At 37.9% G+C, this 16,222-nt stretch overlaps 1 protein-coding gene across 2 annotated transcripts; it reads left to right on the top strand.

Moving 5' to 3' along the window:
* Positions 1–122: 122 nt before the first annotated feature.
* On the top strand, positions 123–15,452 carry S1PR3 (sphingosine-1-phosphate receptor 3). 2 transcript variants are annotated; one of them, XM_018563301.1, is made up of 2 exons: positions 123–134; positions 14,029–15,452. In XM_018563301.1, exon 2 carries the CDS (start codon positions 14,144–14,146, stop codon positions 15,314–15,316), a length of 1,173 nt encoding a protein of 390 aa, XP_018418803.1. In that variant the 5' UTR covers positions 123–134; positions 14,029–14,143; the 3' UTR covers positions 15,317–15,452. The 2 variants fall into 2 exon arrangements, with proteins under 2 accessions (XP_018418803.1, XP_018418802.1); XM_018563300.1 differs by lacking the exon at positions 123–134 and adding an exon at positions 3,117–3,339.
* Positions 15,453–16,222: the final 770 nt, after the last annotated feature.

Below are 16,222 nucleotides of genomic sequence, written 5' to 3'. Positions count from 1 at the left end.
GGGGCACCCCCCCTTTCCCCCCCCCCCCCATTTTGGGGGTGGGGTTCCTCCTCAAAATTCCTACCAGACCTTAAGGGCCTGGTAAGACTTTGGGGGGGAACCCCGCACACTTTTGTTTTTATTTTTAACTTGGGGTTCTTCCTAAAATTCCTACCAAACTTAAAGGGTCTGTTATGGTTTGGGAGGGGGACCCTTCACTGTTGTTTGTTTGTTTTTTTCTTTACATTCTTTAAATTATTTTATAAGATGATTTATATTTATTTTACTTTTTTTACATTTATTTAAATAATTTTTTAACATTTTTTTCTGATTGGCTGATTTTAGTAGATGTATGACTGAAATCAGCCGTACTGAGTTGAAGTGAATAGCCGAACACCGTTCGGCTCAGTTCACTTCGGCTCGGCTATTCACTCGGCTGCCTTTAGCAGCTTTGTGAATAACCCTCTTAGTTCACATTAGCAAAAACGAAAATCGTTCCTGTACGATTTCAGAACGAAAATCCAACAATGTATGGTCACCTTTAGTGGTTATTAATATTTTTAATTTTATCCTTTGGGAGATTTGAAGCCAGTGGAGGGATTGACAGAGAGGGGTTGCAGTCACTGAGTGGTTGACTAGGTGGATGAGTCTAGCAGCAGCATTCATGATAGACTGAAGGGGGATAGCCTGTGTAGAGGTATGCCATAGGTTGGACTTGATGGACTAATGTCTTTGTTCAACCTCAAATACTATGTAACTATGTAACAATGAAGAGGGAGTTACAATAGTCAAGACGGGAGATAACATGTGAGTGAATCAGTAGCTTTGTGGTTTCCTTGATGAGGAAGGGGCGTATTTTGGAGATGTTACGAAGGAGAAGGTGGCAGGATTTGGATAGTGATTGGATGTGGGGAAGAAAGGTGAGGTCTGAGTCAAGGATGACACCTAGCACCTTGGCATGGGGGAGGGTTGGATAATTGTGTTAACAATCTCAATAGAAAAGTTGGGGGAAGGTGCACGGGCAGGAAGAAATATCATGAGCTCAGTTCTTGAAAGATTGAATTTTAAGAAGTGTTGTGACTTCCAGACTGATATGTCAATTAGTAAATTAGTTATGGGCAAGGATACAGAGGGGGTGAGTTGTGCAGTGGACAGATATATTTGAGTGTTATTGGCATAGAGATCATATTGAAAGCCATGCAAGATCATCAACTGACCAAACGAGGAGGTGTCCTATTTTTTGCTGGAGTTCTGCTTTAAATATTTCATATGTATCCTTAAGTAACAAAAGAGCCACATGGAATAGTTTTTCCATGCCTACTCCGCCAAATGGAACTATAGCACTCAACTTGCCATGCTGCTTTTTTTTATTTTAATCTTTAGCCAGCAGAAGGGTAGTGCATGCCCTGCTCACCTCTTACTGTAATTCCACACTGCTCTGGTGATCATGAGCATAAACAGTGGGAATGACATTCATTATCCTCTCACTGGTGAGTATCTTGGAGCAGATCAGCACAATAGTAATTAAAGACAGGATGGTATGTATTTAACAGGTTGTTTTTTCTCAGCCTTCGATGGTTGCTATCGACAGCATAGGTTTCACACTGCCTTACATCAGGAACAGCCTCATTCTAAATAACAAAGTTGAATGTACTTTTGTGTAGAAGAGACATTCTGTCTACTAAATTAATAAAGATGTAAGCCCTAAATGTCGCTTCGGAGTGGATGTAAAGCTGACCGATATGAGCATATGTGATTGTTTAGCCATGTTACATGCATGCATAATAAATACAAGAGGTATTTTATACATAAAAATACATTGCATCTAAAAGTTATCCTTGTTATTAGTTCTATCTATTTCTGTAATGTGCATATTTGTAAGCCACTGCTACATGGTATGCTTCAGCTGGTGTGCTACACTGCTTGAGTGAAACAAAATACCAAGCCATGCGCGATAATGTACAATTCATGCTGTCATACACTTGCATTGTGCACAAAAGCTAATTGTTCGCATAAAAAAAAGGGTTTAAACTAAAAGAAAAATGTTGTTTTTAGTGTGCTCTATTCTACATCTTACTTTGTGTTTACTGTGTGGCACAAGGACCACCAGTGGTAGGTAGAGCTCAAGGTATGGTCCAATAAAAGGCACCCTGGGGTGCCCCTCTGGCTGTCAGGGGTGCCTTTAATTTGTTGCACAGTGTCATGCATTTCCATGGTTCAGACGGCCCAGTCATCAATACCATGAAAATGCATGTCACTAATGCAGGGCCGGCTGCATCCAAAACCTTCTCCAGTATTCAGAAGAGGGCAGAATTCCACATGCGCACACACCTGCTCTGCCTCCTGCACTCTGCCATGCTGCCAGAGCTGCACTGTTGTGCAAATGATAAGGTAGGACTCTGATGTGAAAGGGGACTGATGACTCTGATGTGAATGGGGGACTCTGATGTAAAAAGGGGGGACTTTGATGGGAAGGGAGGCTTCTGTTGATAGAGGTTCCAAGGTGAACAGTGAAGCTCCATGATGCTGTGTTTTTGTATGAAATCCATAACTAGTAAAAAGATCTGGTATACGTTTTGGGGAAAATGTCCTCTTTAACATTTACATTTTTTACATTTCATACATTTAAAGGGTGCCGTGACTAAAAAAAAGGATGAGAAACATTGTTTTATATACTGTATACATTAATAAAAATCTATTGAAAGAGAACCATTCTACAACCGTGTAACACTTCCCTTCATATTAATAAGGAAGATGCTACTAAAATATTGCTTCACTGCCGAATAGCATTATATATTTCATTTCCTGATAAGCCTTCAATATTCATCTCTTCTATTGTTGCCTGATGTTTAAAATGTGGGGTAGGACAGCCGTATTAGAAGTTTAGCTTTGTGTAGTTTAAATGGTGACACATTGACTAGTTCATTTGTAAATAGAAGAGCTTTAAAAGGTATTTTACATGAGTGCTAGGTTTTAAAAAAAGAATGCCCTATGGCAGTGCATAATTACCATTACAATGTAACTGGGCTGATGTGCATTTCTTCTTTGCTGGGAGCATTATAGAGGAGGCGGGTCTGTAATGCAAGTCATAGTGAACAGGGCTGTGCTGCTTTCATTCACATCTTACTGAGCAGCTGTGGAACACATCGTACTGCATGCCTGGAAATCCCTTGTTAAAATTCAGTAAATCTAATAGAAAGAATGCTATGACCATCATCAGGACCTCATAGATTCTATATTGTCATTACAGCGGAGCACTCTCTTCTACCCATCACTATCTTTTGGAGATGCCTGATGAGATTGGGATCATTTATATGATAACTCTTCAAGCTGTATCATTGTGAAGGATTGCAACTTTGGGTAAGTGGCTGTTTGCTGCAATTAGTAAAGTAGTATCAGGTCTACTTATTTCTGTGTAGTGCAATAAAACAAAATGCTACAGCTATTTGGGTTTGTTTGACTCTAATGAACCCCAGCATTAGTAATAAAGTTACAGCTTTGCTGAAACAAAACTTAATACTATTTAATTAAAAGTTTTTTCTATATAACGGTCACATTTGAAGACCTGGACTATTGTACAGTGCCATCTTTTATAAAATGATGCACAGATATTTACTAAAGCGTTAACTGTATTGTCTGTTTAGATGCCAATGCAAATTACTGACTACAACCTCAGTGTGGAATGTCCTTATGCTGCCAGAACCCAAAAGCCAGTTATTAGTCCTGTGTTTTATGGTAACGGCTCATCCCGTCTGTGTTAGGACAACTAGTATAGAGATATTGTAGAGGGTCCTACTACTGGGGTCATCATTATGAATGCCTCCTGTGAATGAGTCACGCACAAAAACTATACAACTGACTGTTCTGTTATGTGCGCAAGAAATAGCTGTATGGGAAACAAAAAGAGTATATAAAGTAAAAGACTTTCCTTGGATTACAATGACATTTTTGTTTTATAGGCAAATGCTTCTTAAAACAGCATATTTAAAAGGGGGATTTTTAGCTACAATTTGTGAAGCCCGATGAATATACCATTGTCACTTCAATTGCTTTCCTCAACTTTTTTATGAACTTAACTAGAACTACATTATAGCTTAAACTTATTGTGGGACTTGTTAATCTCTTTGGCACCCATTTTTTTGTGTCTATACTGTCCGTTGTGGCTATATATATATATATATACTTGACTTTTGACTGATGAAGTGATACATAGTCGTTTAGTCCAATTATATACATTTTAAAAGGTGTCTATGTTAATTGTCCAGTATCCTCCCAGCAAGTACACTAGTACTGCTATCTTAATATGGTAATTGCATTGTTGGAATTGATTCAGTGGGCTGTTTCCCCTTACAAATCTGCCCCAGGTACTGGAATTTAGTATGCCTGAAGCTGTTAGATGTGTGCCCCACATTGGGTGAATTCTTTATTTTCTTCTTCAAAAACATTTATAGCAATTGAAATAAAAAAATCTGATAAATTGAACCACTTTTCTAAGCTACCAACTAATGTAGTTATGTTGCCAGTATTATAATTTACATTGACAGCGTATAGAGCAATAGTGGTTCTGATACCTGAAAAATAGAAATAAAGACAAAGATAGCCAATATGAATATATTAATGTCTACAATGTACTATGTTCATGTATTTGAAATGTGTGTAATTAGAGCTTTGTAAAGTCTCTGCGTAGCACGGACCTAGTGGCTAGCATAACACTACCACTTCCACCTTCTAGCGTAGGTGTGTTGGCTATTTTTTTCTCATAATGCATAGACTGTACTTTCCAAAATTATACAGTATCTATGAACAGCTGTCATTACTCAGCAATGATGTATAAAATGTGTATGTTACCTATGTGGAGTTTTTCTGGTTACATTAAAGGAAAAATGAGAAGAATATGAAAAAGGATCTGTTCTTACCCAGTAGAATGGCATTTTTATGAGAACAGACTTGTCAGATACCTGATATCAGTTATGTTATTGAATCAGTCCTGGCTAGACAGATGGGTTTTCACTGACTGCTGGGTGTTGGGGCATAAATAGAAATACGTAGAATAGCTTTAGGTGATGTGATATAGCTCTGTACATTGAATGTAAAATGTGGATTTAAAGGAGAATACTCATTTCATAAGTCTGAGGGTGTGTTAACAAAACATTAAGATGCAGATACTAAATCCACCACAAATGCCTGGCTTAGATCCATGGTATTATCAGTATTATATTGAGGCTATTGTATTATTGTATTATGTATTTAGGGATTGGGTTAAGATTAAGTTCAGGATGATACTGAGATTAAATGTAAGGGTTCAGGGCCACCTTCAGAGTTGTTTGGGGCATATTAAGTTAAGCTTCAGGTTATGTTTAGGCAAAAGGTTTGTTTCTTGCAAATATTTTTCATTGTGATAATTTATTTGGGAGGGGGGCTCATTTGTTGCTTTTTTTAAGCCGAAACTACTTTGAACCCAAAACTACAACTCTGAAGTATCTGCAGTAAACCCTAACTTAACGATGAGTCCTAAGCAAAAAACTAACATTACCTCTAGAAGTCAAGTTGTCCTTTTAATATGTTACAGTAAAAGCTTTAAGGGCTTCTTCAGACAAGCAGTAAGTTGCATCTTGTAGATTCAACTCACTAGCACCTAAGAAATTACTTGATGGACTGCTCATAATTCCATTGTATGGTTGAAGAAAGCTATCAGTCAAGCACATACTAGGTAAGTGCAAGCACTGATACTGGCAGTCAGAAGAAGCAAAATAAAATGTCCCTATGCTTGGGAATGTGAGTTCCTACACTTACCTGAGCTGTGTCTGACAGCTGTAACCATACATAAAACAAACACAGCCTGTCACTGGACCCAAGGGCAAAGGAGTGATCCATTATAGTTATCTATTATTATTAACTCTACATCATCCCAGATGCTGGTTATCGGTTTATTGGCACCAAGGTGGAGAGCTTTATTGACTATTCAATTAAATTAAGGAAAGCCTTGAACTGGAACAGTTTTAGGTGCTGTAGCTAAAACCTTAGACACAACAGCTTTGTCAAAATCCTCGTCTTCCTTTCTCAGTTACATTTGCCTAAACATATATACCAAATATTAGGTTTGTTTAATTGCTCATTGCACTATATATGGGAGTTTTTTGTGTCCTGTTTTGATTTTTCATCTTTTTCTAACTTCGTGCTACCGTCGTAAGAAAATGTAATGTCACTTGTCACGTGCAAAGAGTTATCAGCTCAAAACACACACCTGTTGGGTCTGATAAATTGTCAGTGTCACATACACATAATTGTCACATTTAGATCGTTGCAATGTCAAAGAGGGAAAGGAGAAATGTTCTGTGACATAGGTGCCAGTCACTATTCAATAAGACAACTGACAGAATATTCTAAGATGAATGAAAAGGGATAACTGACACAGAGTAGTGCTAGAGTACATGATACGTCAGATAATAGAATACACTTGGCAATTTTAAGTTCAAATCAAAATGGTACAAATATTAAGTCAATTATGTTGAGTCACATGTAACTGACACAACTAGTAACATGGCTTTGATATTGTATTGCCACTATTAGTCAATAGTGCACATCTGGGAATTACATATAGAAACATTAAATTTGCCTTCAAAATAAAGGATACATGACCAACAATATCTACAGTGCTTCTACATGTAATATACAGATAATATATAGGGACCTATTTGTCAGTATGTCTTTCCTAACTTTCTGTATTGTCTCACTGAAACCAATCTTTTCCTAACCTGCATTAGAAATTGATAGACACACAGACTGGTGTTATAAAAGACACTTCTGTAAATAAGGCCCATTGCTGTTTTATGACATCAGGGAAAGCATAGGACATAATAAAAAATGAATTAAGATTAAGGCACGTTTTAAAGCATGAAATGATGATGAAGCATGACAATAGCTCATAATTCTAGCAAATCTGTGAATGAGCCATAGGACATTAGGAAGTTGAGGAGTTTGTTGCAATAGAAGGCACCATTGGTAGGCTGTATTTACTTTCACCATGCTCCCCCAATCAACCACCATAATCGTGAGAAATCAGCAGTAATTCTGGCACGGAGGTGAAATACATGATGCTTCCCCTGCCTCCCACAATGCAGTGCTTCGTCCAAGTGCTGTCAAATGGATGCAGGGGGGAGTCTGACCAGCCATGTGTAAGTTTCAAGTTTCAAAAAGTAAACATTTTTGGGCACTCTGGTGGCAGATTCTGGCTGAGATGGGACAGGTAAGTTCAGTCCATCTATGTTGATGAAACAAGGAATCTGTTACTTTGCATATTATGGGTGAAGCACACATTTAATCTAACTACAAAAGAAAAACACTATTCCAATGCTTGATACATCTAAAAACATTAATAAAAATGATTAATGACAAGTTTTTCCTTGCACTTTCTTAAGCATAACATGAATCCAAAGATTAGTTCTTGAATTACTTAAGGGGTTGTGAGGGTTTCAGAAAGGGTGGTTAGACTGGAATTTGCTCCAGAGGAAATAGTTAGTGTGAATTCACCAGGGGATTTCAGGATGAAATAGGATATGTTCCCTGAGAAAAGTCTCAGAGCTATAGGAATCTGTAGGTCATGTTAGGGTTCTCTATCAATAAACACATTATCTCCACGGGCCCATTAAAACAGTCAGACTTGTCTACACATTGAAAGTGAACAGAAAACTGTGCATTTGGCTTTTGTCGTGGAAAACCATCCATATGTATTGCTAGTTACAGGATCCATCATATAGACATTAATATCTTACAGAAAAAGATAATAGTTTGCTCATCAGACCCTTACTTAAACTTGTCCTTAGATAACTATTAGGCTTTGACTTGAAATACAACATTTCACCAATGATCAGTTCTTGGATAGTAATCCAACTGATTGGATGTAAAACAGTTCACCATATCAAGATACTTTGGTTTATGATCCAGTATTTGGAATAAAGATGGGACTCTTTCTGAATAATACAATTCTTGTTATTAGGTGGATATTGATGCCATCATTGTTAAATATCAGAGCAGTAATACAATCCTTTAAGTAATTTATGGATGGATTGTAGCTTGCTTGGCTTGTAGCTTTGCATCTTATACAGATTCTTTTGTTCCAAGATAAAGCTTAGGACTTTTATAGCATCAGTCCAATTTTGATATGGTGCAGCCAAAATTCAGGGGTGGGATTGGGTGGAAAGATTTTTCAACATGTTCACTTCAATCACTTAATTTTCTGCAGTAAAAGGAAACGTATTTGATCTGCTTTATAAATTTAGATACCATTGCTTTTCACAGTGCTTTGCCATTAAAAATACTCCATTCACACCTGACCTCCAAAGTAGCTAATAGTCTACCTAATGTACCCATGTACCTGCCTGAGGCATACACTGACACTGTATGGCCAGTTATGAGTGGAAACTATTAACCTATCGCTATGATTTTGGACAGTCGGAGGAGACCTGGAGCAACCAGAGAAAACCCACTCAAACATGGGAAGAAATACAAATGATATGCATATAGTGTTCTTGGTTGCAAATGAACCCAAGCCTCCAACACTGCAGGAAAAGAGAGCTAAACAATAGATTGATCCTTTTGCTGCCAATATCCTAATTGCAATGCTACAATGAGCCGGGAGCTGTATGTACTAGTGGAAGTACTGAAAGACAGGTCCCGTAGGTACTTCTGCATGTAAGTTATTTCAATTGGTATATATACTTAATGGGCTGGTACAGTCATGGACAGGAGGGAGGATCTGCAGGAGCCAGAGCATTGCACCAGTGATCCACTGATCACAGTTGCAATGCTTTACTGGCTTCGATGCAAAAAATAAAATGCAAATTTTTCCTTTAATAAATGTGTGTGGGGAATTTACCTTTAATGCTGAGCTCAAAAAACACAAAGCAATGCAGGTATGCACTCAGCATAACTCTATTTTAAATAAAACTATACATATTATTATACAGGATTCATAAAGCGCCAACAGTTTGCACAGCATTTTACAAAACAAACGGAGACAGTAAAGTTACAATCCAATTCAATACAATAGGGTTAGAAGGGCCCCACTCATCCAACCCATGACTGTCCAGTGTGGGCAGGGAGGTGACCAAACTGTATTGCATAACTGTAGCAGAGGAAAGTCAGGTAACCAGACCTGATGCAGGTTGTGCTGTCTGGTAGGGCTGTGTAAGGAGTGGCTATACAGGCATAAAATCTGTTTTACCTGTGTTATTATCTGTTTTTCCTGGAGACCAGCTTCATAAAAGTTCACCTAAAGGGATTTTTATCCCGTGTCCTGCAGTGGTAGTTTGGTAATCTTGTTGGTGTCTAGAGAGCAATCACTCAGACTGCCACTTTAAGGAAGAAAGTGAAATTCTTAAGAAAGGTTACTATTACTGTGAAGAATCTGAAGTACTTTCTGTTGAGGAAGAAGCAGAACAATACTAATAGGGGAATTTTTCTTTTAATAGAACACATTTTTTAATATGTGTATAAACCTATATATATATATACAGGTGAAAAGTGAGAGTACAAAGGTCTATTTATACACATATGACATGAGGCATTGCACATATGAGAAATAAATGTAATTCTTTAAAATATTAGCCCATGGTAACCAGTCAAAAGCTATCTTGCTTTCTAGGTAGGTACTGGCCCCTAAAGCTTACTATACTTAAAGCAGACTTATACCTACCCTAGGTCCTTACAGCCAAGGAAGGTGCCCTCTTGGCCTCTATTGGGATTGCTTCACATGTGATCAGCTATGACACCAGCCGTTTGAGAGCATGAAAGTTTGGTTGAGAGCTGAAATTAGCAACTAGTAATTCTTGACACTTAGTACAATATGAATGCCTTAAAAGTAACTGTTTTTGCTTAAATTGGTAAGTCCGTTTCAAAATAGATATAAGCCCAACCAATGCAATCTCATATAAGCATTAACATGTTAATATTATAGCAAGATTATTGTTTAATATTCTTAAACCTGCAGTTTATATTAAAATAAAGCATACCATGAAGGTTCTAGTTCAGACACGTCCCTGTTTTAGGGTGACAACACTCAGTTTTTGTCTTCTAAGTGTGCTCCTGTGTTGCACACACAGGTTTACAGTGCTAAAACTGGCTATTTCAAAACACTCTACGCAGATGCATTCTTATGTAGTCACCATAGGGTTACTTTAAGAATTATTGCTTAAAGTGACACTAAAGTCAGTAGTTAAAGCTTAAAAATGCATTCAAGTACCTTAACTATTAACAAAACGGTACTTATTAGTGTATCACTTAGGTGCTGACACTGTCCTTTGTTCTGGAGAGTGGCTACTCTGGGGAACAGGGTCCATATTCCCCCATGGACCCTGTGTGTGTAGTAAAGTAGCCACGGCTCAAAGCTCACTCCTTTGATAGACTACAATCTCAATACAAATTAGTAAACTAAACATGAGATTGTAGTCCATCACAGGAGTGAGCTTGCTGCGATCACTACTTTACAACACACACAGGGACCATGAGGAACAAAAGTAGCCACCCTCCAGAAGGAAGGACAGTGTCAGCACCAATTCAGAGATGGTCTACGCAGATGCATTCTTATGTAGTCACCATAGGGTTACTTTAAAAATACAAACTCTTTTATAAAATTCATACACAAGTTTATTTATTAATTCATATGTATTTTTCTGCAAATATTTGTTAGTTATAAAATATAGTAGACATTTTGCTTGGTTGTTTGAAAGTGATTTAGCATCAAAATGTGATCTTACAAACAGCCCACAAGCTGTGAACCTCAACATCAGACTTTCCTTTGCACTAACAACCAAGAATCAACTAAAACTGAAAAAAAGGTGTTGGCATGTAAGCCAGGAATAAATATGCAGGTAGACTATTGTCAGATTAAAAAATATTCTCAAAGTGATACCTTTTAGGTTTTCTGGAACAGGTTCCTTCTTTGGGTATACAATTGTCTTTTTATAGCAGAAGCTATTTGCACATCCAGCAAAAAACACCAAAACAAGTCGCTCAGTCTCTGCTTATGAGGAAGTGGACGGAATCATGCAAATCATTCATTTGTGTCCCAATTAGCTATCTGTGCATCCAGAACCACTGTTATATAGACCTTAATGGTTGTACTGTTCTTTGGTATATAGACATTGGTATTATTTGTTTTATGGTTTGGTATCAAACTTATATGACACTTTTGCCTTTGCTATCTGTGCAGTCCACCCACGGCACCCAGTAAACCTTTTGTACAATTTTTTTAATTTTTTTATTTCCTACCCTTTGTCTATTACCCTCAGTATCAAGGTTATCTTTCTGACACTATATGGTTAGTTTTATTGCATGTTTACACCTTGCTACTTGTATGCATGTGAAACTATCTGTTGTAATTTATTTTATCTGGCTCCATTACACCTAAGGGTGAGCGTAGTTAGGTGATTTAGAGGGTTATTTTTATGCATTTGTACACGCTTTTTTATGTGTGACATGTAGTACAGGAGCAGAATCATCTTTTTTTCCCCCTTAGACTTTTAAATGGGAGCACCTGAAAAATGCACGTAAGCATGCATTTTTTAGGCACTCCCATTAAATTCAATGGGCAGAAAACACATGTTTCTGCCCCAAATGAAGCTCATGTACTTTTTTAAGCTGCACATGCAAACTACAAGCATCACAATGCTCAGGTGAAAATGGGCCCATTGAGAATAATGGGATTCTTCATCTTGAGTGTTATTGCGCTTAGGAATCAAACAACGAAACACTCAGGTGTAAATGGGCCCATTGAGAATAATGGGATTCTTCATCTTGAGTGTTATTGCGCTTAGGAATCAAACAACGAAACACTCAGGTGTAAATGGGCCCATTGAGAATAATGGGATTCTTCATCTTGAGTGTTATTGCGCTTAGGAATCACACAACAAAACACTCAGGTGTAAATGGGCCCATTGAGAATAATGGGATTCTTCATCTTGAGTGTCATTGCTCTTAGGAATCGGACAACGAAACACTCAGGTGTAAATGATGGGCCCATTGAGAATAATGAGATTCTTCATCTTGAGCGTTATCACGGTTCAGGAATTGTACAGCAAAACGCTAAAGTGTGAACGGGGCCTTAATGGTGGGTTTGCACTGTACTAGTCTGTGAACTGGTTCTTTTATACTAATAGTTCTGTTATTATTCTGCATGCTGCATGTCTATGACATATTTTCATAATATAATTGACTTTCTGTACAACATGCATTTGACGATTTCTTAATATTTATGATAAGCAACGTATAATCTCCATTTATCAATCTTGCTTTGCCTACTGTGTACATTTCAACCATGAAATGTAGTAGACTGTCATTTAAGTTGGCAACAAAATAATGAATAGTAGACTAGTTCTGTGTAGCTTTAACTCAGGCTATTTACATGTATGCAGAGCACACACCCTTTCATTGAACCTTTTGTACTCTGTCATTGACTGCACATTGCTCTTCTTATGGAAATATAAATCTTTAGACTTGCTGTGATCTTTTGCATTGAGCCCAAACAGAGACTTTGAATACCCCAATGTACGCATAAATATGCCCCAGTGTAACATAAACAGTGCCCTGCCAAGAAAGTAGTCAGAGAGTTCACAAAAGGGCAGCCAACGATCATTTCATATGTTGTCACAGGACATGGTCTTTGACCCACAATTAGGTCACCAGAGTTGAGGAGAGATGAATTTCATTTTGCCAAATAATTGTAAAATTGGTTTGACTTACTTTCTATATAGTTATGGGAATCATTTTAGACTGTGTTATTAATTAAAATATTGAACTTCTCGTATTTGTTCCCTTATAGTCTTTTAAATATACGATTAAAAGTTTTTTGCTATATTTTTGTGAATAGTTAAGGTACTTGAAAGCATTTTTAAGATTTAACTCCTGAGTTTAATGTCACTTTAAAAGAAAAGTGTGTGCTCAGAATCTAAACCTATTAAAGTGCAGATGAAGCCAAAACTTATTTTTAGTTTTGGATAGAGTGGAGAGGAATTAGATCAGCTGTCAAATTTTAATTGCTCTCTGTGTCCCACGCTACAGAGATTCACCCCCTCTATTTGTTCTGGTGAAGGTTATCCCTAAAAGGAAATCCCAAATTTGTCGTTGTCCCCAAAACAGGTATAGAGGGAAAATCTTGCAATGGGGGCACTAGTTCTATTGACCCTGCTGACGACCAGGGATTTCCCTCACTTTGGAGGGATATCTGCTCATTTCCTAATGTGGCTATTGGACAGGAAGTGCCCATCGGGGGACACATGGAAAACAAAAATTGACAGGGGTATAACCCTCCTTTACGCTATCCAAAACTAAAGAAAAGAAATGGCTTAAGTTCTACCTCGAAGCCAAACCTTTTTTTAGTTATGGATAGAATAGGGAGGGGCTATCATCCCTGCCAGTTTTTAGTGCTGTCCTGTCTGTGTCTCCACTGTGGAGATGCACCCTTTCTATTTGTCCCAGTGTCCATCATCACTGGAACTAAACGTGAGGGAACAGAAAAAGAAAGGAAGCCTTATGTACTTGAAGCAAGCAGTAACTAGAGCTTTCCAGGTTGACCACTCCTTCTACTCTAACCTGCCTATTGGTCTGGGTTGCTGCCTATCACACTCTGTGGCCAGTAGAGATGGGGAACATGGAAGGAATTGATCAGAGACGACCAGGGAAACTGTGGTCTCTGATTGCTTAATAAAGTTCCCCCGGATTTCTAGTTTCCAGACCAGTCTAGAAATGAACTCAGCATGGATGCACACACTAGAGGTAGTCTGAGTTATCATACAAAAACATTTGTGTCCAGATCAATATTCCAATTATAAAACAACATTTGCACTGGGGACTGTGATTTTTAATCTGTAGTAACCAGGCACAGAACAATATTAAACACTTCTATCAATATACTGCTTTCATTTATACTACTGAAACTTTTAACAAAAAGTGCAAAAGTTGATGATTCTCCACTGCTGGCCTTTTAATTAAGCTGTTTGAAAGCATAATTTTTCAATCTTTCCACATTTAATATGCGTTTCTTTTGTTTTGTAGGAAGCTTTACTTTGCCCTGGACTGTAAAATGCAAGACTCAGTTCAGCCCAACGTTCATAGCAAAATGAGATTTCAGAAGATGTCGGTGCATTGCCATCTAGTGGATTATATTTAAATGACAACGTGGAAGATCAGCTCAGCGGATTCTGCATTTGGAAATATGGCTGCAGGTTCATTAACTGCTACAAAACTTATTCAAGCAAGTCAGAGGTGTGACATTACTATTAAGCTTCACTACAACTACACAGGAAAATCCTTGAAATGCAATGGCGATCAAATGGAAAAGACCAGTATGCTCTTTCTTATCATATGTAGCTTTATAGTACTGGAAAACTTAATGGTACTTATTGCTATATGGAAAAATAACCGATTCCATAACAGGATGTACTTCTTTATTGGCAACCTTGCACTTTGTGATTTACTAGCTGGGATTGCTTATATAGTCAATATTCTTATGTCTGGAGCGAATACATGTACTATTTCATTGACTGCATGGTTTGTCAGGGAGGGCAGTATGTTCGTTGCCCTGGGAGCATCCACATTCAGTTTGTTGGCTATTGCTATTGAAAGACACTTGACAATGATAAAAATGAGGCCTTATGACGCCAATAAGAAATACCGTGTGTTTCTGCTCATCGGGACCTGTTGGCTTATTTCCTTTTCATTAGGTGCCTTGCCAATTCTTGGCTGGAACTGCATTAACAACTTAGATGAATGTTCTACTGTGCTACCCCTCTATTCCAAAAAGTATGTTGGATTTTGCATTAGCATTTTCATAGTCATTCTGATAGCCATAGTCATCCTCTATGCGAGAATCTATATCTTGGTGAAGTCAAGCAGCAGAAGAGTCACAAATCACAGCAATTCAGAGAGATCAATGGCACTCCTCAGGACTGTTGTCATTGTTGTGGGTGTCTTTATTGCCTGCTGGTCACCTTTATTCATCCTTCTTTTAATTGATGTAGCCTGTAAAGTTATGGAGTGCCAGATACTGTATCAAGTTCAATGGTTCATTGCTCTAGCTGTCCTTAATTCAGCTTTGAATCCTCTCATCTACACTCTGGCCAGCAAGGAGATGCGACGGGCTTTTTTCCGCCTGGTGTGCGGCTGCTTGGTTAAGTCCAGTGCCTCACGTTCTCTACCGATTCAGCCAACTCCCGACCAAAGCAGGAGCAAATCCAGCAGTGGCAGTAATTCCCCAAAACACAAAGGATTTATACAAACCTGTTCTCAAAGCAAAGATGACAAAAGTGAATCTTCATTTCAGAATGGAAACGCCATCAAATGACTTTCTGCTACGCATAAGCAGTTGATGGACTGCTCTGTATCAAGGGCAAAAGAGACTAAAAAGACAGTAGAAACTGTATAATTGTTTTATAGTTTTCCTGCACTTAAATTATAATAACTGACGTAGTACCATAAGGTTCTATATTTAATGCATGGATTTCTACATTTTTTATAAAATGCTGTAACTCAGGTAAAAGATTGCATGTTACAATCAGTTACATTTTAAATGCTTGTATGCAGAAATCCCAGCATCTTGTCTATTCAATTTAAAGTTATACTCAATGAGTGTATGCCTAATATCTGTAGTCTTTTCTAAATTAAACAGATAACACTATTATGCAGTAGTCCTACTGAAAGATCAACAAATAAAAATGTACTAATTGCATGGGGTATTTAGCTTAGTTGTTTGTTACTGAAAAGAAACAATACTTAAAATATCAAAACATAGGGAGGCAGTGGTCCCATCTATAGCAAGAAATCTTGTCCAAACAACCAGGTTTGCTGTGAAGAAAAGAACATTTAAAGTGACATTAAACCCTCAGATTTTGTAACATAAAACAATACTGTAATGTGTGCCTTACTGTAATCCATGGTTGTTTACCTTCTCTTTGCTGCTCGTTCTTTTAAATCTGTATCTCTTCTCATGCTGGGCAGAACTTCTGTTTTGCAGCAGACTGCCTTGTCTCTGGAATGGATACATGGTGTCTGTGTGTAGGTTCACAACCTGAGCCAGCACTACAGGAAGAGGCACTCAGCTGCAAAGGGAAGTTCTCCCCCAGCATGAGAAGAGATACGGATTTAAAAGGAAGAGCAGCAAAGAGAAGGGAAAAAACCATGGATTACAGTAAGGCACACATTACAGTATTGGTTTATGTTGAAAAATCTGAGGGTTTAATGTCACTTTAAG

This window comes from Nanorana parkeri, unplaced genomic scaffold, assembly GCF_000935625.1.
Source record: "Nanorana parkeri isolate BGI_ZX_2015 unplaced genomic scaffold, ASM93562v1 scaffold651, whole genome shotgun sequence".
In the NCBI taxonomy this organism is placed as follows: Eukaryota; Metazoa; Chordata; class Amphibia; order Anura; family Dicroglossidae; genus Nanorana; species Nanorana parkeri.
Note: the sequence above shows the minus strand (reverse complement) of the source record. Positions and strands in the feature narration are given on the sequence as shown.